Source organism: Schistocerca serialis, chromosome 3 (assembly GCF_023864345.2).
Source record: "Schistocerca serialis cubense isolate TAMUIC-IGC-003099 chromosome 3, iqSchSeri2.2, whole genome shotgun sequence".
Lineage (NCBI taxonomy): Eukaryota > Metazoa > Arthropoda > Insecta > Orthoptera > Acrididae > Schistocerca > Schistocerca serialis.
In genome coordinates this window covers 988,569,254-988,597,003 of record NC_064640.1, presented here as the reverse complement: position 1 = coordinate 988,597,003, position 27,750 = coordinate 988,569,254, and the positions used below count along the sequence as shown (strand labels likewise).

At 40.3% G+C, this 27,750-nt stretch overlaps 1 protein-coding gene across 8 annotated transcripts in view; it reads right to left on the bottom strand.

The window, feature by feature from the left end:
* The window catches only part of LOC126471438 (phosphatidylinositol-binding clathrin assembly protein LAP-like), a 182,015-nt gene that overhangs the window by 7,174 nt on the left and 147,091 nt on the right, over positions 1–27,750 (bottom strand). For 2 of the 8 annotated variants that reach the window (XM_050099601.1, XM_050099602.1), the window contains exons 11-16: positions 15,677–15,806; positions 15,018–15,104; positions 7,483–8,172; positions 3,348–3,488; positions 2,360–2,462; positions 1,360–1,404 (exon numbers count right to left, since the gene is read on the bottom strand). In XM_050099601.1, coding sequence (XP_049955558.1) covers positions 3,349–3,488; positions 7,483–8,172; positions 15,018–15,104; positions 15,677–15,806 — 1,047 coding nt within the window. In that variant the 3' untranslated portion in view covers positions 1,360–1,404; positions 2,360–2,462; position 3,348. Of the gene's footprint in view, positions 1–1,359; positions 1,405–2,359; positions 2,463–3,347; positions 3,558–7,482; positions 8,173–15,017; positions 15,105–15,676; positions 15,807–27,750 lie in introns of all 8 variants that reach the window. The other 6 variants (XM_050099603.1, XM_050099604.1, XM_050099605.1 and 3 more) reach the window with 5 other exon arrangements.

Here is a 27,750-nt window from a genome sequence, read left to right as displayed (position 1 = left end):
CCTTGAATTGTCCAATGAAGTCCAATATGTGCTCGATTGGAGACAGATCTAGTGATCGAGCAGGCTGAGGCAACATGTCAACACAATGTAGAGCACATTTGGTTACAACAGCAGTACGTGGGTGAGCATTATCCTGCTGGGAAACACCCCATGGAATACTGCTCACAAAAAGGCAGCACGGCATGTCCAATCATCAGATGAGTGCAAATTTGTACAATCAGGGTGTATTTGATAACCACAAGAGTGCTCTTCCTGTTATATGAAATTGCACCACTCCAGCTGTGGGTCCAGTGTGCCTAGCAAGCAGACAGGTTGGTTACACATCCTCAACTGGCCACCACCTAAACTCACTCACAGCTATCACTGGCACTGAGGTAGAACCAGCTTTCACCAGGAAACACAACAGCCCTCCACCCTGCTCTGTTATGAGCTCTCACGTGACACCACTGAAGTCACAAATGGCAGTGGTTTGTCATCTATGGGATGCACACTACAGGGAGTCTGGCTCGGAGCTGTACTTCAAGTAACAGATTTGAACCAGTTCGTTGTGTCAATGTGGTGCCAACTGCTGCTCAAATTTCTGTTGCAGATGCAGTATGACGCACCAGAGCCACGCGCCAAATGTGACGATCATCCATGTTTGTAGTGACACATGAACATCCAGAGACCAGTCTTCTTGCGACCCTACATTATCACGACCATTACTGCCAACAACCATGTACATAGGCTGCGTTACTGCCAAGTCTTTCAGGATTTTTTAAAACGAAGTGGGGTGCTGATAATAGTATTTTTGGCTCTAAAGGCATTCTTGACTAAAAACAGCACCACCCACCCCCCACCACTCCAAGTCCAGAGCCAGAGGTAACCAACACATCCAGTACCGTATGTATTTAAAGCAAACCTGATTTGTATCCCCAGTGAAGCTACTAGCACCACTGTTATACGACTGGCATGAAACTAATAGGAATCTTTCATATTTAGGAACACACAGAAGCACTCTGTGTTTCAATTTTTTTTCCCACTACTGTATTTTGTACCCTCTTATGGACAAACTAAATTCCTCAGAAGTAGTTAAATTTATCTGTTGTCTGACACACACACACACACACACACACACACACACACACACACACACACACACACACACACACACACCCCGTGTGTGTTACATGATTTTTTTTTTTAGCCACATTGAAAGTAAACAATAATTATACAAGATGAGATACAAAATGCTGAAATGACACACCGCTGAAAAACTGCATCTCCTTTGCAAATCTGCTAATACAGTACACTGTAACACCATAAATAACACAACAAAGCATGCCCCAAGCAGTTTCAGTAATGAATTAAAACACTTACCACAGGTGATAATGCTTGAAATGGCATACTGGTCATTCCGGGCCCCTGAAATATTAATCACCAGCATCATGCTCAGCCCACTGCCATATACTATAACCAAACACCACTATGAAAAGCAGAGCAAAAATTATTACAAGTTGAATTAACATAGCAATTTAAAAGCTGCAGACATGCCCAGAAGAAATGATGTCCTTCATACACATCAGCAAAGGACTTTCTGTAATTCACTGAGTAACTGTACTCAAATCCATGCCAAACATGCTAGTAATTCTGACAATATTCAGAGTAAAGGAGGGGAGAGAGACAGAGAGAGAGAGAGAGAGAGAGAGACAGAGACAGAGACAGAGACAGAGAGAGAGAGAGAGAGAGAGAGAGGAGAGAAGAGAGAGAGACAGAGAGAGAGAGAGAGAGAGAGAGAGAGAGAGAGAGAGAGAGAGAGAGAGAGAGAGACAGAGAGACAGAGAGAGAGAGAGACAGAGAGAGAGAGAGAGAGAGAGACAGAGAGAGAGAGAGACAGAGAGAGAGAGAGACAGAGAGAGAGAGAGACAGAGAGAGAGAGAGACAGAGAGAGAGAGAGACAGAGAGAGAGAGAGACAGAGAGAGAGAGAGACAGAGAGAGAGAGAGACAGAGAGAGAGAGAGACAGAGAGAGAGAGAGACAGAGAGAGAGAGAGACAGAGAGAGAGAGAGACAGAGAGAGAGAGAGACAGAGAGAGCCAGAGAGACAGAGAGAGAGAGAGACAGAGAGAGAGAGAGACAGAGAGAGAGACAGAGAGAGAGACAGAGAGAGAGAATGCAATCACTAACTTCAAATAGAGTACAATATTTTTAAATATTCTTGAACTACAATTATTTTACTGATAATTTATAGAAGGTGCAGAACTATTCAAAAATTTCATTTGCTTCTACAGAACTAGCTGGGTGCACAAATTGCAGTACCCAAATACTATACCATTACTCTAGTAGCATAAAGAAAAAAAATATTTTAATGCAGCAATTACCATAGGTCGATATCCAGCACCAGTCGTTGCAGCCATCGGTTGTGGGGACCAACCAGTGGCTCCTGGTTTTGCAGCGTTTTTGGGCGAGTTCCACTGAACACCCCTGTATCAAATTATTTCAATAGTTTAGGAAAGAATTAAACAAGAGATGTACATACGTACGTACGTATACACGGACACACACGCACGCACCTGTTCTGTATATACAACTTGACAATTAGATGCGGTTTTTCACTTATCTGTAATCTGAACTGAATGCATAAAAAGAGAGATTACTACTACTAATTTTTTGTTAAAACATTACATACTGTACAGGATATTCAAAGGGGCAGCTGCTAATTATTATTTTATGACCTTAAATACTGTATCCACATTTTCAGTAAGTCAATGCTAAACAAACCATTGTTTATATGTCTTAAAAGTAAGTTATATTCCTATGTCTTCCCCCATCCACTTCCTGATATAACAATCTGAACTGTGCACTGTACAGGTACAGTAAAGGCATAAATAGATGAGGTGCAGTGAAATTTAGTTCCTCTGGTAACCTAAGGAAATGAAGAACCTAAAATTAAGTATTGCTGTCATAGGCACAAACGGGGGAAGAGAGAGAGAGAGAGAGAGAGAGAGAGAGAGAGGAGAGAGAGAGAGAGAGAGAGAGAGAGAGAGAGAGAGAGAGAGAGGGGGGGGGGGGAGCCACTACTAATATTTTTGAAGCTGTATTTCATTTCTTATTTGCAGAACTGGCACATTTTGGTACTGATTACACCACCCCCCAATTGAGAAACTTTTCTTTGAAGAACATGTTGAACAATTTGCTGTTAATCACTGCACCCCTTCTGTATACCATATCAACAATCTTCCTTTCAAATATATGATACTAATGTAATTAACAGTATTCCGGCAACTACAGAAGCTTTCATTTTCACAGTGCTTTCCAATGGCATTCTATTACTAAAAATGGAGACCAATCTAAATTACAGTGACTTACTTCACAGTCTGAGTGCTGCCTTGTTGATAGTTAAGTTCTGTGCCAGAGAAGCAAGGCTGCTATCCAAGTCTCCAGTGAGCACCTTACTGCTGCTGTCTGCAGGTACAGAGCTTGCAGCAGTGGCAGCTAGGCCTGGGACTGCTGAAACGGGACCAGGACCACCACTGTGTTGCTGAGATGGTAGCAACACATCGCCCAAGCCATCAAAACCTAGCGCATCAACAAGCATACGACCGCCACCATGCCAGCCAAGCAACAAAACCAAGCTAGTTCTTAAGAAACCCCAACATGCTTTCAACATAAATTTCTAGTTAAATTTATTAGCAGAGAGTAGCACAGGTGACCATGAAGCAGTGTTGGGACTTGCCAAGATGAAGTGTACACACACACACACACACACACACACACACACACACACACACACACACACACACGTACGTCTACAAACTTAAGCATTAATGAATAGTTCTCAGAATTACAGACCATTAACAGCATTTAAGTTCCAGTGATTTATGTTACTGAGCATATGGAAATCTATGTTTAATGATGCATACATTATGACAGTGATCTGCTTTAATATCCATAACTATTAGTCTGTTAAATCTAATGAGAAAGGTTATATTTATATGTAATTAAAATCACTTACTACAGAAACCTAGTTTCTTTAATACTGTGATATTACTACAAATATCAATCCTGATGCTGCTCTAGTAGCAAGTTACTAAACAAAACTTCAAATTGGAGGAAAAAGAGGCAGTAGGTTATGTAAAACCTTGTCTTAATGCTCAAGAAGAGAGGAGAGCATTCTTATGTGTGATGCACATAGTACTAAACGCTATCCTCTCGACTATCTTCTTATACTGGGAGGAAATTAAATGAAAGTAACAGAAGTGTAAATGTTGAACAATACAAACAGGAAAGGCTAACAAAAGCTTACTATGTTTGAGGTGAATCTTAACCTTTTTGGAAAATAGGTCAATTTCTTTACCTTTCAATCTCCGAAAGTTAACACTGAGGTAAATGCCCTAAGTTTTCTCCCAAGGTCCCAAATTCATGGATAGACATTACTATGTATAAAAATATTGTCATTACAGCATTCCACAAGTTGGGAGTGAATACTAGAAGAAAGGAAGAACTATTAGCACTTTACTTTTTGGTAACTACCATAATTTTGTAGTCTTTAGGAGTGCCAAAGACTAATGTTTGAAGGATTAGTCTCTTTTTCCTCCTCCCAAAAACACTCACTCACTCACTCACTCACTCACAGTCAGTAAGTAGCAACAAAATAAATGACCCTATCAAGAACCAGTTTAAATAGTTGAAACAATATTCATCAAATGGAAAGTATGAAACAACGTAACAACCAAACAGGTTGAAATTTGTGTATGCTACTCTGGGATACGAGTCACATCTAGAAACACGAATGTAATGTTGCCACATGCCCCAAAAAAGTTCAAAGATTTGCACTCAGCAGTCCAGTTGATGCTCGCTTAATTTTTGATGTCCAAGGTAAAATACTCATCAAATTCCTCAAGCACAGAAAAACCCATTAACAGTGGTATGTACTATGGGAGACACTGTAGCCTACGAAGTCCAACAGCAGACACCATGGGTTCCTCAAAAGGGGGGGGGGGGGGGGGGGTGGGAGAAGGTGGTGCCACTGATTCTACTCAACAGTAACTTGTGTCCACAGGCCTCCATGGTCACACGAAGTATAATGGCCAAGTTCAAGTGCGACCAACTTTAACATCAGCCCTACTGCCTCGACATGCTGCCCTGCAACTTCCATGTATGTTATTTGCTAAACAAACATCAGGAAGCACTCTGATGACTAACTGCAGGACACAGTGGCAGGAATTCCGGGAACAGGTAATCTTTCAGCTACTGATACCATGGGGTAGTTTTTCTCAGGCCTCTGGCGATTACTTTGGAATAGACTTCAATTATATGACAGTGTTGTTTCATACCTTTTCTTTTGAAGTTCCCTCATAGAAAAAAATTTTTCACTCAGTATTGACAGTAACAAGCTGTAACCCCCTCTTCACGAGAAACTACATCACTTAGTTAAACTTTGGAAGCAATGTTGTGTACTTTAAAAATACTATGCAACAGCTTTTGCAACTGTGATACTAGTTTTATCATGCAGTGTGTGAATTTGTATCTTATTACTTTCTAGACTTCCAAAGAAATGTAATGTCAAAATTAAAATTCAACTTTTACAAGTGTGGGTATTACCAAGGTCTTATTTCTTAAAACTATTACATAGTTACAATAACTAAGGTGCTTCTTAAGCAAAACTGCTATTCAATTGACAGGATCTGCAAAGTAACTAATTACTATAAGCTAAGTTTCAGCATGGTCTATGACCACATTTGCGTTAAGCTCAAGTTCAGAATGGAAAACGCACACTATCCTTTTTTTTTACCCGCTGTTGACACTATCAAAATTTTCGACAGCAATTCATTTGGAGATTGATATGCAGGGTGTTACAAAAATGTACGGCAAAACTTTCAGGAAACATTCCTCACACACAAAGAAAGAAAATATGTTATGCAGACATGTGTCTTACTTTCCATGTTAGAGCTCATTTTATTACTTCTCTTCAAATCACATTAATCACGGAATGGAAAAAACACAGCAACAGAATGTACCAGAGTGACTTTAAACACTTTGTTGCAGGAAATGTTCAAAATGTCCTCCGTTAGCGAGGATACATGCATCCACTCTCCGTCGCATGGAATCCCTGATGCGCTGATGCAGCCCTGGAGAATGGCGTATTGTATCACAGCCGTCCACAATACGAGCACGAAGAGTCTCTACGTTTGGTACCCGGGTTGCGTAGACAAGAACTTTCAAACGCCCCCATAAATGAAAGTCAAGAGGGTTGAGGTCAGGAGAGCGTGCAGGCCATGGAATTGGTCCACCTCTACCAATCCATCGGTCACCGAATCTGTTGTTGAGAAGTGTATGAACACTTCGACTGAAATGTGCAGGAGCTCCATCGTGCATGAACCACATGTGTCATACTTGTAAAGGCACATGTTCTAGCAAAACAGGTAGAGCACCCCGTATGAAATCATGGTGGTGAATCGAGGAAGTACAGTACATACTGACGAAACTAAAATGAGCTCTAACGCAGAAATTAAGCATTTCCGGACACATGTCCACATAACATTTTCTTTATTTGTGTGTGAGGAATGTTTCCTGAAAGTTTGGCCATACCTTCTTTTAACAGCAAAATTCTCTCTCGATATGAGACTGCTAGTTTCCCCACTAAAGTTGTCTCCTCCTCCTCCTCTTGCACGTATGCAGTTACTAAGATCTCCATAGCAATATCTCCATCATTATGTAACATCAGACATCTGGGGTTGGGCAATGCCACAGCCTCAGAATTATTTGTCATTACTGTATCAGTATTTGTCATTTCATTTTGTTACTTTGCACACAGGTGAAAAAGATTAGTTCTTCCTCCACAAAACTATTTATGTTAGTATAGCATAGCCACATAACAAGCACATTGACAACATGGAGTGCAAGGAGATACTGCAACACATGCACACAATAAGCACAAATAATATTCCTCCAATACTTTAAGATCCAACACCTAACTAAGAACTTAATGCCTCGGATAACCTTCCATTATATATTCACCCATTCAATGTTACTATATTCTACATCATCTATTTAATGCAACATACAAACTATAATATAAATAACAACATGTCACGAGGATTATGTATACAGAGTCCTTCATATTAGCACTATGTAAGCTTATCCTAAGATGAACTATTGTGTAACTTCAAAAATCATTGAAATGGAAAAATTGCCAATTTAAATAGTAAATTCAATTTTTATGCATTTTTAAAGACACATAAGTAGAAATTTAAGTAAACTGGGAACAAATTTAAATTTTAATACTGTATTTTTAAATTGTGTCTCGAATTTCATAAGGGTGATGACTATTTATACAAAAAAATTATCAGTTTTACTTACAAAGTATTTCTGAATTGCAAGTACTGAACATTAACTTTTCAATACCCTGACACACTGGCTAAAGCAAAGCTGGCAACTACTAGAAAGCCATAAGCAGATGTGTAACATAGAAGCAGAAGTCAACAGCATCCAATTGAGTCACCTGTCATGCCCATTCCTCGTTTGGCTGGTGAGCCGTAGCCCATAGGAGCACCAGCAGGTGTCTGGCCAAACGCCACACCTCCACCTCCTCCTCCTCCGGCCATTATCCCCATATCGAACCCACCATACATAGGCTGCGCAGGATACGATGCAGGCACAGATGTTGTGACTGACCCCACAGAGGGTGGAGGTCGCGTAGGTGAGCCACCCAGAGCAGCGCGAATACTTTCATTGAGGTCCTCAAAAGCACTCTTTGATGGAATATTGGCAGGAGCAGGTCTGCTAGGAGAGCCTCCAGCAGGCACAGGAGAGTCCGTCCTCGGTGTTCCACTTGTAGCAGGAGGAGGAGGACGGGGAGGTGGAGGTGATGCCACTTTCGCAGCCATCTGGGCAGATCCCTCTGTAATGCTATTATCAGACACTGACTGTTCCTCTCTGACCTTTTTTTCCTCTAAACCTGATACCTCTGTGGGTTGCAAGAGTCCCTCACCCCCTGCGAATAAGCCAGTGTCTCGACTGCCTCCAAAATCGTTCCCAAAAAGATCATTCCCACTGTCCCCCCGTTTTGTTTGCTCGTCAAATATCCCCGACCCAGTGGCCATGGCTGAGGAGGTGGTTTCCTGGTGGCTTCCACGAGCCGGGCTAAAGTCGGACACGAAGGGATTCGGTGCAGCCGTCCCGGCAGTCGCAGCTTGCGGAAAGAACAACAATTTGTGAACAGAATAGCAGGACAGGGTTATACAGAAGTTGTTGCCAAATCTGAGTATCTGTCATCTACAAATTACAAAAATTTGTCAGGTAATAAAGGAGTGAGTGGAATGATATATTCCTGATTAACAGCAGAATCAGATGCAGCTTGTGAGTTAACACTATCTGCTTTGTAACAGCTAAGTGAATATATAGCTTTCAATTTTGAACAATTTAATTGGCCAGTACCACTACAGCCATTCAAATAAAAGCTGTGGCCCAATTCCTCAGTACAAAGTAACTCTCAGCAAAAAATCACCGAGTAAAGCTACATCGGGAGAGGTGAGAAAGAAGAATTGATAAAGACAAATGTTTTTGAAGAAATACATTAAAAAGTGCAATGCAAGCAGTATGTTATAATGAAAGGTATCATGCATCTGTGCTGTTATGGTCTTAGTGCAGATGAGTACATAGCATTTATATTATGTTACAAAAACTGAATTCAAATTTAATGATTCGACAACACTGTTCATGACTGGAGTTTCACACCAGAAGCCATTTTGCAAAATTATTTGAGCAACCTGCTCCATGCTAAAATTATAAGCTGAAGTAATTTCACGTTTTCCATTTTCCTAAATGTTTTGGGATCTAAAGTTAAAGATTACTGTGAATCATTAAATGGTTTTCAAGATTCACAACACAAACCTACAAAGTTATAATTTTCACTTTGTGTTTTTGTACATGCATCAACTTTATGCATACTTTCTTTAATTACATGTCCACAGATTGATCCAAGAGCTACATAGGCTGCCTTGTTTGTCACTAATCAGTGTTTATTAGATTACTGAAGCTGTGACATTCCATGAACAGGAATAGCTCCACACTGTAAGCACATCTGCAGTTCAGTGACTGCACAATGAATGTAACTTACGGAGACATTTTCCTACTTAATTATGTTCCTAAATATGGGCACAAGTGGACGAAGTGCTGCAACGTTAACACACAATATGGAAGATAAAGTATAAAATCTTAAATTCTCTGTTTGAAAGCAAGAATACTAGTCATAAATAACCCTGCAGAGTTAACAATTGTAGAAGTCTCTGCACTTTACTACTGTTTTATACTTATCCAGTCTTGTAAATTCCTTTACACACGCCAACACCTAACTTTACGTCAACACAATATTATGTTGTGACAGTTTTGTTTTTTCTTTGTATGAAAGCCGGGCACGGTATCAAATGAAGGCATGTATCCGAGTTCGTTGTTTTAGTATTTGTTATGTAACTATTTGCGTATTTGTCTTAATAATGGTTAATGCTTTCATTCAAATTTCTATCTACTTCAGCTTAATTTTTTGTTGCAGAACAACCTGTCAGTTCTATGTACTGCACAAAGCTTCCTTCAATTACTTCCGGATTCATGGAAGCTGTGCACAAGAAAATAGGATTGATGGGCTTGTCTGCAGCTACAGCTAATCTGAAGCTACTGAAAATTTCTACAAAAATCAGTATCATTAAAACAAATGGGACGATCTGAAGAAAAAATACTAGAATTTTTTCTTTTTAAGATCAGTTTCTCACAAGACATAGTTGCTGGCCTCTGGTGACATGATCTTAACTATTTCAGCATTCTCTCAACCTTTTTCAGCTGGTAGGCTTAGGAAACTACAGTTCTGAGTGCAGTGACTTAGCATCTGTTTGGTGTGAATGTGTAAATATGGCTGGGTCACCTGAGCCATGTGCTTAGGATGACAACTTATTGTTTCATGGCTAGAAGTGTGTAGGGATGAGGAATAGATTTAATCTTCAACTGAAAGTAACAAAGCATGCATAGCAACAGCATATGTGACCGAGGACAGTGGGACTGATAAAATTTGAATAGTCTACATTGTTTGATCAGCAGGACATACTGAACAAGGTGTATGTGTTTTGACAACATCTGCTCAGAACAAAGGACATGTTCATTTACAGTAAGTCCACAACAAAGTAGTAATAAATAATTCAGTGGATCCATTAGAACTCCCAACTTTCTGTAAGCAATTAACCAGTTCATACTGCACTAAAAGTGAATTTGTATGTATCACAGCAACAAAAGTTTCCTCACGTGGAAAGTCATGTTTGTCAGATATACATGTATTTTTGCTTTGTTATTGCGTCTGGTATTATGTGGTTAAACTTATTATTTCCTGTATACAGTATCTATAACTAATAATTTTGAGATTGATGTCATGAAATAGACTAATATCGTTATTCTTTTTCCCCATTTTCTGCTAACACGAATATTACTGTGAACTATATTCAATGTTATAAGGTGCAATCAATTACTGCTCGTCAAGACAAGATTTTGTGATGTGCGTGCACCTGACCAGAATTCTGTTGTGAATGGGAGCCTCAGGTTCTGGAAATGGAACCTCAGTCTTCTTAAACTCATTATTGTGAAACTATCAAGACTTTGAATGATGTTCTCATTTTTTTCAGGTTATTTGTAGAACATGGTAGTACATTGTGGCAGGAACATACAAATATGGTCAAGTATTGGGCCACATCTTGACACTGTAAAGTGAGTGGCCTGGGCTAAAGGTGAAGTAGGAGAAACAGAAATCTTTAGTCACCTAATACACACTGCAGATGGTGGAGTAAGGAATGCAGTGAGATCAGATATATTTTCACACTTCACCTCCATGAAGATCATATCTAAAAAGAAAGGAAGGATAAAGGTAGTGGCCATTTCAAGAATAGTGAATGACTAAGAAATATTTACGAGGTACAGGTAAGCGGCTAGACACTGACTATTCATCCAATGAAGAGTGAAAACCTGAAAGTGTGGTACAGAGAAACTTTCAGCTACATTAACGTGTCTCCAATGCATGTCTTTTACCAAAAATAAGTTGGAGAAAATGATTCTCTGGACTGTAGGGGGAAGTTTATTCAAGAACTGGTACACACCACTGTGCAAAATAAATCTGGAAAGTTATGCCAGAAGACAAAAGATTATTCTCTACATTTCATTGTAAGACTCTTGTGCATGTGCCAGCTACAGAGAAACAGGAGTGCATCAAGAAGTATCTGAAGTGAATCATTTTACCAACAAAGTTTGTTATGTTTAACTGTGTGGCTCCACATTTTGAAATCTACCAATGATTAGAAAACGTTAACTTTGTGACCAATTTTTTTTTTTAATTTTGGTGTTTTCTGAAACACTTTGTGAATAAACTGCAAAATTTCATGGCTAAAATCAAATATAAATTTAGCTGCCCTACACGCACCACCTGTCTTCCATCCATGCTCTCAGAACATAACATCGTCTACTTTTACACAATTACTCCAGTTTAGAATTACTTGCTTGGCAAAGGGTTCATTGAACCACCTTCAAGCTATTTCTCTACCATTCCACTCTGTAACAGTGCACGGGAAGAACTATCACATACATACATACATACATACATAAATCCCTGTTCCATAGATCATGAATACATTTCCTAATGATTTGGAACGTGTCACTTCAAGTTAAGTTTTCTTTACACAAAATAATTTTTTTTTCTCCAGTTACTACTTCATATCTAAGAATTCATCTATTGAGTAGAAGGATTTATCATTCAGAAATTCTTTTAATTTGCTTTTAAATGTTGGTTGACCATCTGTCTGACTTAATACTATTTGGCAAACGACCAAAAATTTTTGTGGCAGCATAATTCACCCCTTTCTGTGCCAAAGTGAGATTTAATCCAGAATAGAGAAGATTACGATTTCTTCTAGCGTTGTAGCTATGCACTTTGCAGTCATTTTTGAACTGGAATTGGTTATTAATGACAAATTTCGTAAGTGAATCTATGTATTGCAAAGGTACTGTGAATATCCAGAGTTCCTTAAATGTCTAGGTGGGCTCCAGCTATTATTCTGGTTACACGCATTTGTGCAATGAATACTCTCTCTCAATGATGAATTGCCCCAAAATATGATGCCATATAAAAACAGTGAGTGAAAAATAAGCACAGTAGGCTAATTTACCAATATGTTTATCACCAAAATTAGCAATAACACTAATAGCATAAGTAGCGGAACCTAACTGTTTCAGCAGATCATCAAGGTGTTTCTTCAAATTCAAGTTCTCATTTTCAGTATTCTGCCTTAGTAACGTATTTCTGTTCATAATCTCTATCAATGATTTTATGCCATGTACTGTACAGAATTGTATAAACAGTGTTTTCTCAAAACGTAGTGAGTCTATTTGCAAAGAACCACTTAATTTTCTGAAAGACATTATTTGCAATTTCCTCAGCTGATTCTGGCATGTTGGGTGTGATTTCTATACTTTCATCATCAGCGAGGAGAGCTAGCTTTGCATCTTCATGAATACAGAGTGGCAAGTCATTAATATATATTAAGAACAATAAGGGACCCATGACAGCCCTGTGGGACACCATTCTTGATACCTCCGCAGTTAAAGGATTTTGCTGGTTTTTGCAGACCATCTGTACTGTCAATTTCAGCCTTCTGCATTCTTCCAGTCAAATATGAATTAAACCATTTGTGCACTGTCTCACTCATACCACAATATTTAAGCTTATCTAGAAGAATTTCATGATTCACACAATCAAAAGCCTTTGAGAGCTCAAAGTGTCCCAATGGGTGACGTTTGGTTATTCAATGCATTTAATATTTTATCAGTGAAAGCATATGTAGCATTTTCTGTTGAAAAGCCTTTCTGAAAACCAAACTGACATTTTGTTAGTACTTCATTTTTACAAATATGCGATGCTACTCTTGAATACATTACTTTTTCAAGAATTTTGGATAAAGCTACCACAGATGAGATTGGGCAGTAGATGTTAGCATCAGCTCCATCCCTTTTTTATGCAATGGTTTAACAATAGCGCATTTCAGTTTATCTGGAAAAAAATTTTAATACTCTGTTGGATATGCCATCAATTCCATGTGAGCTTTTACTTTTGACTGAATTTATTATTTTCCTAATTTCAGTGGGAGAGAGGGGTTGAATTTCACTTTTATCAAATTGCATAAGTACTGCCTCTTCAATATACCATCTTGCATTTTCTAATGAACAGCTGGATCCTATTTTCTATACAACATTTTAAAAAATGATTATTAATAATGTTTTTCTACCTCTGACTTGTTGACAAACTTTTCACTGTGTCTGATAGAAACACAGTTTTCCTGTGCTCTCAGTTGCCCTTTTTCCCTTTTAAGATATTTTATCCCTTTAGTAAGCTGCAGCTTTTTACATGGTTTCTTACAATTATATATTACTGTTTTCTTCAGAAAACAGTTTTCAAATATACTCTCAAAGGTATCATGAAATAGGTGAACTTTTAACGTAGCATCATGTTCCCTGTACACCTCATCCCAGTCTAACTGTTGAAAGCTTTCCCTAAAATTTTGAATTGTTAAATCATTAATTGAACGCAATATTTTGGAGGACTGTTTTGCTTTACTGTATGGAGCTATATCATATACTCCAACTAGCTGTGCATCATGATTAGACAGACCATTCTTAACAGGGAACGTTTTTATTTGATTAAATTTATCTTTGTCTATGAAAACATCTATCAATGTGCCACTTTCCTGTATCACCCAAGTAGGAAAATTAATAACTTATGTCAAATTGAAAGAACCAAGTAATACTTCAAGGTCAAGCCTTCTATCTGACTCTTTCAGAAAATCTACACTGAAATCCCCACAAACAATTTGCTTTCCTCTGTCCGACAGCACAACAAAGAATCCAAGTTTTTCAAAAGTACCTTAAAATTTCCCAATGGGGACCTATATACGGCTACAATTATGGAAGTGCCATTATTTGGATTAAGCTCACATGCACATGCTTCTATATGCTGCTCTACACAAAATTTTTTAGTTTCCAAATTTTCCACACTGACAGATTTTAACATATATGGCAACTCCTCCTCTGTCCATAGTGTCTTTACTTACATGTGCTGAAAGCTTATATCCACCTACATCTTTCCATGTGAGCTCTGATTTCTCTGGTTATGAAGATCATTTTTCACTATATAGATGGGCACCAACAAAATACTTTTACATTCAGAGGAGAAAGTTGGGGTTAGAATTTCATACAAACCTCCTGTGGCAATGGAACACTTTTTTTTAATGATTGCAACCTCAGTTTTCATATCATATCCATAGCACTCTATCCCTTATTTCATAACAAAAATGAACTGCCCTTTGGACATTTCTGATGTCCTATCTGACACAGATCTCTCATCATGCAGCAATATTCCTGAAGTTTTATTGGTTTGCTTCTCCCCTGGCGTATTCTTATTGCATGTGTTATGCTCTTATGGTCTTCTGACTTCTTGGAAACTTACCCTGTCAGATGACCTACAGTTGAATGGACTCCTAACATACTGCAGCTTGGCCTTTTTCACATTAAAGAATCATTGCCAGAGGTAGAAGAAGCAATGAATGACAGAAGAACCAAGGACTGCCTAGAGATTGAAAACTTAACATCTGAATTTTTTGTCTAGCACTTACCCCACCGAATCACCATGCAACACAACATACTGACACCATACACAACGAAACAAAGAGGAATAATTACTACCACATAGCATGTAACAGCTATTGGGCTTTCAAATCTACTAAACTTTTGGAGTTTTGTCCCTCCCTCTACCCCTCCCCCTACTTTCCTAACATCTTTGCCCAAACTCCTCCCAAAGCACTAAATCAGAATGTACCGATGTTTTTTTTCTTTTGCAACTGTTGGCAAACTTCAGTCATGAACACTTCCACAGTGGAAAGAGCATTCCAAAGTAAATCTTTTCTCAATTGAAACCATTAAGCCTTCAGAATGTCAAGTTTTTACTTAGTAACTTACCTGTTGCCTCACCACCTCCAAAAACTGATGTGAAGTTCTGGTCAGAAACAAATGCATTTGTGCTGGACACTGGTGTAGGCTTGAAACCTAAAAAAAAAACAGTATGAGGTGTCAGTATTCCACCAGTTTCATAATCCAATAATTTATCTACTTATCTTTGAAACAACTTGTAGTTGCCAGCCAGGACTTAACCTGCCCATTTGATTTTCACAAAAATCATGGAGTTAGAGAGAGAGAGAGAGAGAGAGAGAGAGAGAGAGAGAGAGAGAGAGAGAGAGAGAGAGAGAGAGAGAGATGGGGGGGTGGGGGTGGGGGGTGGGGAAGGATTGCAGGATATTTTGTCACTAAGTTACTGACTAGTTCCAACTTCAGTTTTATTCTCTCTGAAGGAATCATTCTGGTTCAATTCCCTATCTTCGCCAAACTCCAAAAATCATTCTACTAGAATTTTATGAACATCTATCAAGATCAATAAACATAAGGTGCAGAAAATTCACCGATAACTGCTTAAGAGGTTTATTTGGAACCCTGCACAAGAATAGTTTTCATTCACCCAAATACAACAATAGGTCATGTTTTGCTGTAAGTCACTATTTACATCAAAGGATGTGTGCTCTTTCAATATGATCAAATTTCAAATTCAATGTCTCTTTGCTTACCATTTGATAACCAAATGTCCGTTGAAGTCTTCCCAGCTGGAACAGACACTGGCTGTGGTGTTGCTGAGAATATGTCTGCAAATGGATTTCCACTCAACTGCAGAAGGTCATCTGATGCCTTTACGATTTGCTGAAACAATTTAACAATGTGAAATGCAAAAGAGCTGCTCTTTTCTCCACAAATACAATTTACAGATACTATACCTTTGCTAGGAACTGAAATTGAGCACACAATACTGAAGTTCTCTCTCTCTCATACCATTTACATCCAACACAGTTGTCTGAATATTCTCTGCACTCATTTCCTTTTTAAAAATATTCATCCCAGAAAGAACAATTTGTTTCTGTTTAAATGCATGCCTTTGCTCCCAAAGTACTTTTGGTTTCTGCAAGTAGTATAATCTATGACATGCACTTACCCTTCTACCTCTCTACAACATTCATAAGCCATAAAATGCTTACAAATCAGCACGAAATTTTTCATCAACTCATTTCCTAAGAGAATAGGGTACAGTTTTGCAATGCTGTGAACTTATCGGCAAGTTGTGAAGAACTAATCATAATCAAACAGATAGCCCAAAATGAACTACTAATACCTCTTAAAAATAGGCCAACATTTCTGCATTGTTTTGGTATTCCACCAAAAGTGATGAAAGAAGTGCCACTTTATACTTTTGACAAATTTATAGTATCTAAAGAGCTAATAACAAAGGGAGAAAAAGTATTTAAAAAGCCACAATAATAGAGCAAACTTAAATATTTGAACATTGTAGTTTAAATACCAAACAACTGAAGTTTATACTACCTAAATCACAGCTATATTTTCACGTAAGTGAATTGTAACACTACTTTCTGACATGTCTGCTGTAGCCTGATCCAATGAGTAGCATATATGTTATGAGAGTAATAAATCTATCCTCACCTCTTATGTTCTCCTAGCTATTTCTCTAAATTAGTCTGTTAAATTTTAGGCTCTATGATGAAACAATATCTTTTAGAGAGCTTTTATGAATGAAGCTCCAAAAAGATATTCAGAATTCTAGGAAATTTTCATAGAAACAACTAAAAAGAATATGTAAAATGTGATGATACTTTGTCAACTTGAAATGTTTTGATCCTTACCCTGTCAACTTTTCTGTTCATTTAACACTGAAAACAAAGCTGCTAATCTACACAGGGATGGTGCACTGGAATATGGCATATTAGGGGTGTCAATTGAAAATGCAAACACACCAACCCCCCCCCCCCCCCCACACACACACACACACACACACACACACACACACACACACACACACACACACACACACACACACACACACACATGAATTTATGGTTTTGTGTCGATTTTGAGAAAATGATAAATCAATATGACACAGAAGAGAACATTATGAAGTAACCAGATCAGATCTCAGACTGACTATTTCATATAATAATTTATTTGAATCATCCTATTTTCAAAAAACAGGTGACTATCTTAATCAATATTCCACATAACTAAGAGAATGCCCATTAATTTATTTGACTGAAGTTTAAATTTTGATTATTTTCCTTAAAATCAAAATATGGGAAATTATTATCAACAGCTTCAGAAAATTGTGGGCTTCAATCACATCAAAACAATTTAGAAACATGACAGGATATTAAAAAAATGGGTGTAACTATTCAACTATGGAAATTTAAGTACCTTCTGTAAATCAGGAACAATCAGCCTACAAAATTGACAAGGTTGTTGGTTCTTAAGCTTCAATTTTAACACTTATATTTTGCACAGTAATGAATTTACGATATCTTCATATCATGGTATCTCCTGAACTATACGTGAAAACAATTGCACCAAGATTGGAGAAGCTATGTATAATACTAGAAATATGAAATTCACTACAGAATTGCCAAGTTGACAAGTTTGTTAACACTTATGGTGTTATCACAATGCTGTCATACCCTTACGAAGGACTAATGTGAAAGATCCACTCTGTGAACTTGCAGAGCATATTTTACTTTATTCCTGTCATAGGCAAATCATATGCCATTGAAAGAAGGTCCCCTGCTTAAGCAGCTACACCATGTATCTTCCATATAAAACTACAGCACAGTCTTATATCAACTGTTCACTTGGATGAATGGCAACTGTCAAATACTGTGGCCAAGGACAAGGTTCACTGCCCACTGCCCGAACATGGCACAATGAACTTCGAGTTGACTCCACTTACTGTGAATTTCTGAGCGATCTGTCCTCCCTCTGCTCCCAAAACCAAATTCACCAATTTGCGTTGGTGCGTAGTGCCTTTCAAGCATTCCCTCACTCCCTTTGCATTCTCCTCATCCTACCTCTCTCTCTTCTCCACTAACTGCTCCAAACTACTGCACAGCTCCATGCTCACTTCTTTCCTTGCAAACACCCCCCCCCCCCCCCTCCCCAATCTTCTCTTTACCAAATCATCCAACTCCCATACCCTTTAACTTTTCATATTTCAAGGGTTACAGATATCACTATCCCCCTCCCCTCTTGGAAATGTCCCAGCAGTGCAAGTGAACTGCATAGCATTTGAAGCACCAGCTCTCTGGAGGGATTGTCTGTCACTTTGGTTCACATGCATTGAAATCATTTCATCACCACCAGAATAACAAAACAGTCCATCAAATATGGACATGTAGTAGCCCTACTAGGAAGCCAATCCACCAGTGAGGTTAGTGACACGATGATGAACCTGCCCAATTATGAAAAGTGCGAGTTACTAGAAAGTGAGCTCATTTAGCAGCTCTCCCTACAAGATGCAACATTTGGGACAATTTTACCACAGGGAAGTAACTGGCAACAGGAAGTTGTCAATTTTTGTGACACTTTAATACCTTCACCAGACCAAATATCCTAGATCCACTTCTGTGGTTCATATGGTGACTTGCTTGTCAGAGATGCATCAAATCATCCTCTCAGTAACACAAGAGGTGAACCTGAGCAAGCTGGCAGGTAGTGGACAGTATCAGAGGCTGCTGCCCCCCAAATGTTTACTACAATGCCTGCCAGAGAGGCTGGAGAACACCACCTCTTGTCTCAATGGGAGGATATGGCAGGCCACAGCCCTCAGCATACACAAGCAACACACCATGTGCACCTCGCCCCTCATCAAATCTCAACTAGTGTTTTTGCCACTGCCATTTTTGCTACAGAACACACAGGTGCAGATCACCATGTTATTGGGCAGGAAACATGCATGGCAGCCTCCCACAGTAGTGAGGAAGTCTGCTAGCAGCACTGACCACAGCAGTTGTCACTAAATTCAGTTACAACAGAAAGGACTATTAAAGTGCAGTTTCTGGTGGTTATTGGGTTGCACGTGGTTTTTTTTTAGGGCACTCAACTACTAAGGTCATTAGCACCCATTCACAAACATTAATGCACTAATAGCGTAGAAAAATGCAAGGGGGCAACACCAGAAAGTACATGCTGAGGAAAATACCAGTTCCACCACAGCAGTTTAAGTCATCATCAGCTGGTGGGCACCAATGTGTTAGCATATCTGTTGCACACGTCTGTTGCATCAAGATGACAGAGAACTGCAACGTGGGACAGATTGAGCACCACAATCCTGTCAATGCAGCAGAAGACTGGGCTCTTTCAAGACAAGCCAAGTTGTTTTTACACTGCTTAGTCACAGTCTGTTACTCCGCACATCGCTGGTAGCAGTAAATCAGCACAATGAGCAAGCTTCTGAATAGTATAAATACCTGTCAGTTCTAGCAGAGGTATCTGCTGTCTGGCAGCACCTACCTACATTGACGACTATGCTGGACGCCGGGTAGATACGGGTAAGCCATCAGTCACTAGAAATTTGGGTCTCCGACCCTCCCCCTCCCTCCCCCCCACCCCACAGTATCGTCTAGCATGTTGTCACCCACCCTTGACTTTGTGCCTTCCTAATGGTGGTCTGCCTCTAGACTTACTTCACTCTTGCCCTGATGGTACTCCTGCTTATCCTACTACCTGGGTGCACATGTCCTGGTGCCATGTGACTTATTTTGCAAGTGTGACTTCCAATCCTGGAGGCTGTCGCCCTGCGAAAACTCCAGAAGGCTTCTGTGACCAGCCACACCATACGTAATTGGTTCAGACGCTGACGAGTGGGCTTATGGGCATCAGCATTCCTGGCTTAGACATCATGGCTGTCTTCTTAGCCGACAGCTGGCCATCACAGCTCACCAAGAGTCAACCACACCGCACACAGGGGGGCAAGGCCATTGCATCACAAAACAGTGTGTGTATTAGCATGTTTCTCAACAGAATTTTTTAGCTTTCTAATATTTTTACCTGAGCTACCAACAGTCTGCATCCTCATGAAGACTCGCCACCCCAATCCACCCACGCATATAAACGGCTCTTCACCCCAGGCCACTTCAGAAGAAGACTTTACCTCAAAGCAGCATGCTGGCACAGTCACAGCTCAGTGTCAATGAGGTGAGTGAATTGTTTCTGCACACCGAAGTACAGAAGATGGGTGTATAGGCAGAAGATTCGTGGAAATGCGATGGCACAAAGTGGAACCATTAATATCAGTTGATGTGTCACTATGTCGTGGCAATACCAGATAGTAGTATTTGCAAACAGCAAGGTGTTCCCAATGTAATTTTATATGGCACACTGCATCTTGCGCCGAGTATGCCTCGGTAGATTTTTTACTGAAATGGGCATATGGCTAGGCAATGTACCAAGTTGAGATAGCTCACAAGACATATTTCTAACAAGGGAACCTCCCCATCGCACCCCCACTCAGATTTAGTTATAAGTTGGCACAGTGGATAGGCCTTGAAAAACTGAACACAGATCAATCGAGAAAACAGGAAGAAGTTGTGTGGAACTATGAAAAAATAAGCAAAATATACCAACTGAGTAGTCCATGCGCAAGATAAGCAACGTTAAGGACAATGTGAGCTCAGGAGTGCCGTGGTCCCGTGGTTAGCGTGAGCAGTTCCCGAAAGAGGTCCTTGGTTCAAGCCTTCCCTCGAGTTAAAATTTTATTTTCGCAAAGTTATGATCTGTTCGTTCGTTCATTGACGTCTCTGTTCACTGTAATAAGTATAGTGTTGGTGTTTAGCGACCACACCACAAAGCCGTGCGATTAGTAGACGAAAGGACGTGCCTCTCCAATGGGAACAGAAAACATTTGATGGCGAGGTCATAGGTCAACCGATTCCTCCACAGGAAAACACGTCTGATATATTCTATATGACACTGGTGACGAATATGCGTCACATGACAGGAATATGTTGTCGACCCACCTAACTTTTACACTTGGCGAATGGGTAAAAAGATTCTTCTACCTTGCCCGATTTAGGTTTTCTTGTGGATGTGATTATCAAAAATTAAATAAAATAAAATAAATTTTTCATTCGATGGAAGACTTGAACCAAGGACCTGTCGTTCCGCAGCTGCTCACGCTAACCATGGGACCACGGCGCTCCTGAGCTCACATTGTCCTTAATGTTGCTTATCTTGTGCATGGACTACTCAGTTGGTATATTTTGCTTATTTTTTCATAGTTCCACACAACTACTTCCTGTTTTCTCGATTGATCTGTGTTCAGTTTTTCAAGGCCTATCCACTGTGCCAACTTATGACTAAATCTGAGGGGGTTGCGATGGGGAGGTTCCCTTTTTAAGTTAATTTATTATAATTGCAAGTGCATCAGCTATTATTGATTGGTAGTGTGTTATACCTGGTTGTGTACTGGGAAAAGCTTTCCACAATTACAGAGACTGGGACACAGGATGATTCCCTGCAACAAGCATTGCTGTTTTTACTTAACCCTTTCGCAACTACACATGTGTTCTTCGTATTATGTGCTGAGTCAGCTTCTGTTATGGTTGTACTGCTCATCAGATGCTGATGCCTGTGCTGAGAGAGGGCACTCCAGCCAATATGAAATACCTATCTTACACTTTTTCGGAAACTATCAGTTGAAAAAAAACTTTTTTGCTCATCTTACAGACTGATATCCTTACTTGATAAAGGACAGAATTTCTTTTTGTTACATGCTACAGCCACTGCAGTGCATCAAATTAAGTAAAATGCTGCACAAAATTGAAAAGATTTTTCAGAGGTAAAAATCACATTGCATAAACTTTGTGCATGGCTGATTTTAGCTCATACATTGCAGTGATTTTATTTGAAACTGCGTAGAAGGGGATCTCATTTCATTCTCAAGTTACTGGATTTTATATCCAGTCATGCACGACACCTATTCACATCCTTGTGCATCACGAATTGTGGTTATCATATCTTAAATGATTGAAGATATGAAAAGGTTTTTTTTTTTTTGCAAATGATGATATGCAGTAAGGCACATATGTTGTATGATGAATACTTCAAACTTTTTGTTTATCATATGGAAGTTAGTTGTCTGCAAGAGTGAGGTGTTGGTGGCTCAGGGTGCATTCAGATGTCCATAACACTGCAGGGAAACCCAAGTGGTGCGTGCAGACAACCACACCACCAGGGCAATGGCATAGCAGGATGTGTGCGTATGACCATAACAGCCAAAGGATTAATGAAATACCACAGTTTACAGTGGCAAGGACTGTCTTCCACAACATGCACCTGATAATGTAATGGGTTCAATCAATTGCTTCCAACCTACAAGGTCCAGACTTGCCACTGACTGGTGCACGTGCCCAGCAAAAGCTTAGGTTTTCTGCTTCCCACCACTGCTTACACACCTGCAGCATCAAGGTTTGTTAGATGATCAATTACTGCAAGTAACAAAATTGTAGTTGGTAAGGGAGGCACCAACATTTGTCAGACATACAGAGGGGTTGAGGAACACGCAGACAATTAACCAGCTGAAACAAGACCTCCTGAAATGATAAAAAAAGGCACCAGGCTTTTCTGCAAACAAAGTGGTTTTACAAAGAGACATAGTGAAACAGGGAAAGTTTTGTGGACAGGATACTGAAAGTGTGCACATGTACAAACTGGGTGACAGTGATGAGTCAAATATGATTATTCTCCAAGAAGCTGAACATACCTTTCTGAGTGGCAAGTCACCCATCAGGTCTAGGAGGGTTTGGACAGATACCCCAAGAAAACGTGTATGCTGCTGTTAGGTTGACTAAAATCTGAAGAGATTGACGCAGCAATAGAAGCTTGCGATAAGCGAGACATATTTTCTGCTAATTTAAAACGTTTTAGGTGTGAACAGTTGGGGCATGTCCAAAGCAATGTCAACAGCCTCAATGAGGTAAGAATGGTATGTGTGGACACAAATTTTACTCCACAACAGAAAAATAAATGCTCAGTTTGACATATGAAATTACATACTTTTGATGCTATTTGTATGGAAAGAAATTCAAGGTGGTAATCCATCATGTAGCTCTAAACTGCTTATTAGGGTTAAAGGATTCATCTAGCAGTCTCTCAATGTAGGCATAGAAACTGAGCGAGTTTCGTTATTAACTTTTTCATTGCACCAAGAAAGAAGTTTAGGCAATAAGCACAGAAACAATCACATTTTGAACAGGTAGGTAACAGCATTGCAGGCACTACATTACAGCATTGTACAGTGGCAGACAGCACAAGCTGCTGATACCAACTACAAACCATACATGATGTAAACACAGTTCAGCCTAGTAAATCACCTATGTTGGAGCTAAATGGGATAGTATCAGCGAAGCTCAAGGAAGCAGTGCTGAAGGAAAAACATGATAATGTGCAATCTGGGCATGGAAATTTTAAAGCAATGAACTGGAAGGTAGCGGAAGGGTACTAGTGTAAGATTAGGATGGAAGATTTAGACTGTAGAACAATACATGGAAAACAGGGTACAGTGTGCACAAATGGACACGAACCATGAGCAAGTAAGATTGGAAAGTTTACTGGGGGGGGGGGGGGGGGGGCAGCTAAACCTTTTGAAGTAATAGTACTGGCTACACCAGATCCATTTTACCCCAGTGGGAGACTGTTTCAATTAAACCATTAATAGCCCCAGCTATCGGCGTGTGGAATGATTCCTATTCCGAACCAGCAAGCAAATACTCTGGCACAAGCCATGGTCAGCAACTGGTTGTTCAAGTTTGGTGTACCTTAAACAGTAATCACAGAGCAAGTGACAAATTTCAAGTTGGACTTCAAACAACGGTGTCATTTGCTGTGGGTTCAGAAATTAAGATTAGTCCACTACACCTGCATATTAAGGGTAGAACAAAGCATATTTATTGTACTCTGTGTAGTCTGGGTAGCTACTACGTAAATTCTCACCATAATGATTGGGATATAAAATTTTAATATGTCTTAGTGGCTTATAACTCTGATATGTTTTATTACTACCTTTACTAACCTTTCATACTGTACTACACTTCCTTACTTTTATAATTGGGCTACCCCTCCTCCCATTTTGAGTTGGTGTATGGGGGAAGATGCCTTCACCATTTGGTATGGTCAGACCAAATAAATCTGCAGTGTGCAGGGGCAAAAACGAAGGCCCCAGAATGCCTAGAGTTAGCAGAAAAACAAATGGGGGAAATTATAGTCGTATAGAGTACAGCAATAAATGTTACCTAGATTGTATACCCCCAAGGGCAAAACAAAGTTTATTACAAAATACCAATGACCATACCAAGCAACACAGACAAGAGCACCAGTCAATATCAAGCTCCAGTTGCGAACTATGACCATTCCAGGGCACTCAAAATTCATTGCCCATGTATCGGCATCCATTCCTTGGGAGCAGAGCAAAGGAAGTAAGAACAATTGAGCATTAGTTAAGGTGTGGAATTGTGTTATTGGAATGAAACTATTTTATATTTTTTTACAACAAAAATGTCTGGTGAATAATTTTGTGTGCCACAATTTTAACAGTTTTATGCCAACAGTTTATCATCAACGTGTTTGAAAGCATTATTTCAAGTCACAGTAGACCTTGTCAAATGGAGAGCGAAAGTAATTGCAGCTCCCTGTTCCCAGGCTGCTGTGCACTATAGAGCGCTGAAGGGAATCTTAGTCATAGCAATGCTCCACCTCTTCACCTAGGGTGGAGTGGAAGCAATGCAGGATCAGTGGTTGGAAAGCACAGTGCTTTTCACCAGGCAACAGGATTTTGATGGACACTAAGACTAACCTTTCATGTGTGGGAGATGAGGAACCAGGTGGGAAGGTTGTAGGACATGTTTTCATGGGTATGACAATAATCTGAACCAACAGTTATGGTGGCAAATGCCCTAGGCAATGGATGTACCACATATCTTGCAACAGCTCAAGAAGGATCAGTTAGAGGCTGGGGGAAGGATATTTAAAACTGTTCAGGACTGCAGACAGCATCCGTGAGTAAATGTCATTGAGAGTGTGAAGGAAATGGCAAAAGTAACAAGGTGGTTACAGAATGGTATACCATGCAGCTGTCAGGTTTGGAATAATGAGTGTTAAAAAATATGCACATATTTAGTCATAAACCTGGCACCTATAGTCTAGTTAGGACAAGAGCAAGGGCCAGTAAATATAGATAAGAGTAGCATGATCCACACCCCATTCGGCAAGGATGCAAGGAGTGTTAAGCTTCTGCAAGCAACTAGTCTTTAGTTGATTAATATGGGACAGCTTACAGCTTTTTATGAAGGAAGTGGCCCCAACAAACTGGACTAAGCAACAAATTCCAAAAGCTGTGTACACAAGTAGAGGCCTGGATCAGGACACACTGCAGTACAACAGAAATGCATGTCCTGTACTTTTCCACAAGGGAATTAGAAACCAAAGGAGAGCATCCATGTTGAGGCCTGTCTGATGGTGCCTTGGAGTTTGCTTTCAACAAAGGTTACTGAGTGGAAGCCATACTTACTTCAACATACAGTGCAGGAGTGACCAGTGGCCCAACAGAAGCCACCAGCCCACTGATACTGATGACCGGCAACATACAGCCCTGCAGAAAGCTGTTCTCTTTTGATCCATGGTGAGCAGAATGAAGTGCTGACCAACCCAGAACAATCAGTAGGGTAAAAACTGAAAAATAATTGGTAGCAGGCCTCAAAAGCCCCAGACATAGAAGGTGAATGAAATATGATAGTGATAGTGACAGTGTTGTGTGACTTATGTACATCAGAATAGTTTGCAATGATGTGTGTGGTTAGAAAAAGCCTGTTTTATTGCTGTTTTCAACCAGACCAGATGGTCAGCTGCAGATTGTTCCCTCCCAGAAACACTGATAGGATGACAGAAGGTATTTAGACTCTAGGACCCACCATAATCTACAGACATTTTCAAGCAACCTGCACAGCATTTTGGTGACACTAATCAGTTGGCAGCTCTAGACACACTGGGTTTTTTCACTGCATAAGGAAGACAGCAAGCCAAACACAGTGGAAGACCCTGAATAGATGTAGCCTTTGTGTAACATTCAGATATTGGATCATCTGATTAGGAATCTGATCAGGGCCTGGGGCCACATCACAAGATCAGGCAAAAGCTTGAGGCAGCTCCCAGTAAGTCAAAGGTGCATTGTGAGAGTCCACTTTGTGTGTGTGTGTGTGTGTGTGTGTGTGTGTGTGTGTGTGTGTGTGTGTGTGTGTGTGTGAGGGGGGGGGGGGGGGGGGCAGTGAAACAGGGGGGTTGACCAACTAGTCATTTCTGCAGTAGAAAGGTAGCCAGATAAGAAGAGCATGCCCATGCTGTCAAAGAGGATGACTCAGTGACCAGAAACAGCCAACCCATCAGCACAAAGACCACCCTGAAGGACCAGACTCAAGTAGTTATTCATCACGGACATCCCATAAGGCTATGTACAGTACTTGGCCCACACCTGGAAGGAAGTAGCATACATACACAGGGAGGAGACATAGCCCTCTTAACATTCCTTACTGCATTTAATTAGACAGCTAGCCTGAGCATAAAGTTGCTTACCAAGTGATGAGGTTGGTCTGGGAATGATTTTAATTTGAACTGCAGGGCTCTTTGCTGTTACTGAAAGCTATAATGTCCGTTCTGCCATGGCACTCTCTGATAGTGGAGCAGACCTGTAGAAAAGGGAATAGCTGTTCCAGCAGCATGGGTGATTGTAGCAGACTTTTGCATAAGCTCAATGATGCAATGTTTGTTTGTTTGTGGTTTTTGGGCGCAAAACTTCTATGGTCATTAGCGCCCAGCCCGTGACGTAGAAAACAGGAAAAAACGAAATTTAAAATCACCAGCAATGGGTACAAAATCATAAAATTTGAGAAACTAAAGGCAGAAGGAATGCTTAAAAATCCACTATAGAAAGGGGTTGGTTGTCCCCCAAAAAAAGCTTCAAATGACTGACGTCATTTCACTGTCACTAATAAACTGTAGAACGCGGTCAGCTGAGCGCGCGTCATCTGCTAAAATCGACGATAGATCAGGCGATAGCTGTAGACGGGAGCATAACGGATTAAAATAGGGGCATTCAATTAAAAGGTGTCCGACCGTCCACAGCTGAGAGCAGTGGGGACAGAGTGGGGGAGGATCACCGCTTAAAAGATGTCGATGACTAAAAAGACAGTGCCCTATCCGAAGTCTAGCTAAAATTACCTCCTCCCGACGACGCGTTCGGGAGGAAGAGGTCCAAGCGCAAGGAAGGGCTTTCACTTCCCGCAATTTATTATGGGGAAGTGTTGACCAATGCGCATGCCATAAATGAGCAACTTGGCGACATAAACCGCTCCGTAGATCGGTAAACGGAAGAGACTGAATAGCTGGCCGAGGAAGAGAGACTGCAGCCTTGGCCGCTATATCGGCCGCCTCATTTCCACAGATACCAACGTGTCCCGGGAGCCAGAGGAACGCCACAGACGCCCCCCAGGTGGAGCAAGCGCAGACAGTCCTGAATCCGGTGGACCAGAGGGTGCACAGGGTAAAGAGCTTGGAGACTTAGGAGAGAGCTGAGAGAATCTGAGCAGATTACGTACTGTATCCGCTGATGGCGGCGGATGTAGTGGACAGCCTGGAGAACAGCGTAAAGCTCCGCAGTATAAACCGAACACTGGTCGGGAAGCCGAAAGTGATTTGGGGTGTCGCCAACAATATAGGCACTCCCTACACCTAACGATGTTTTCGAGCCATCGGTGTAAATAAATGT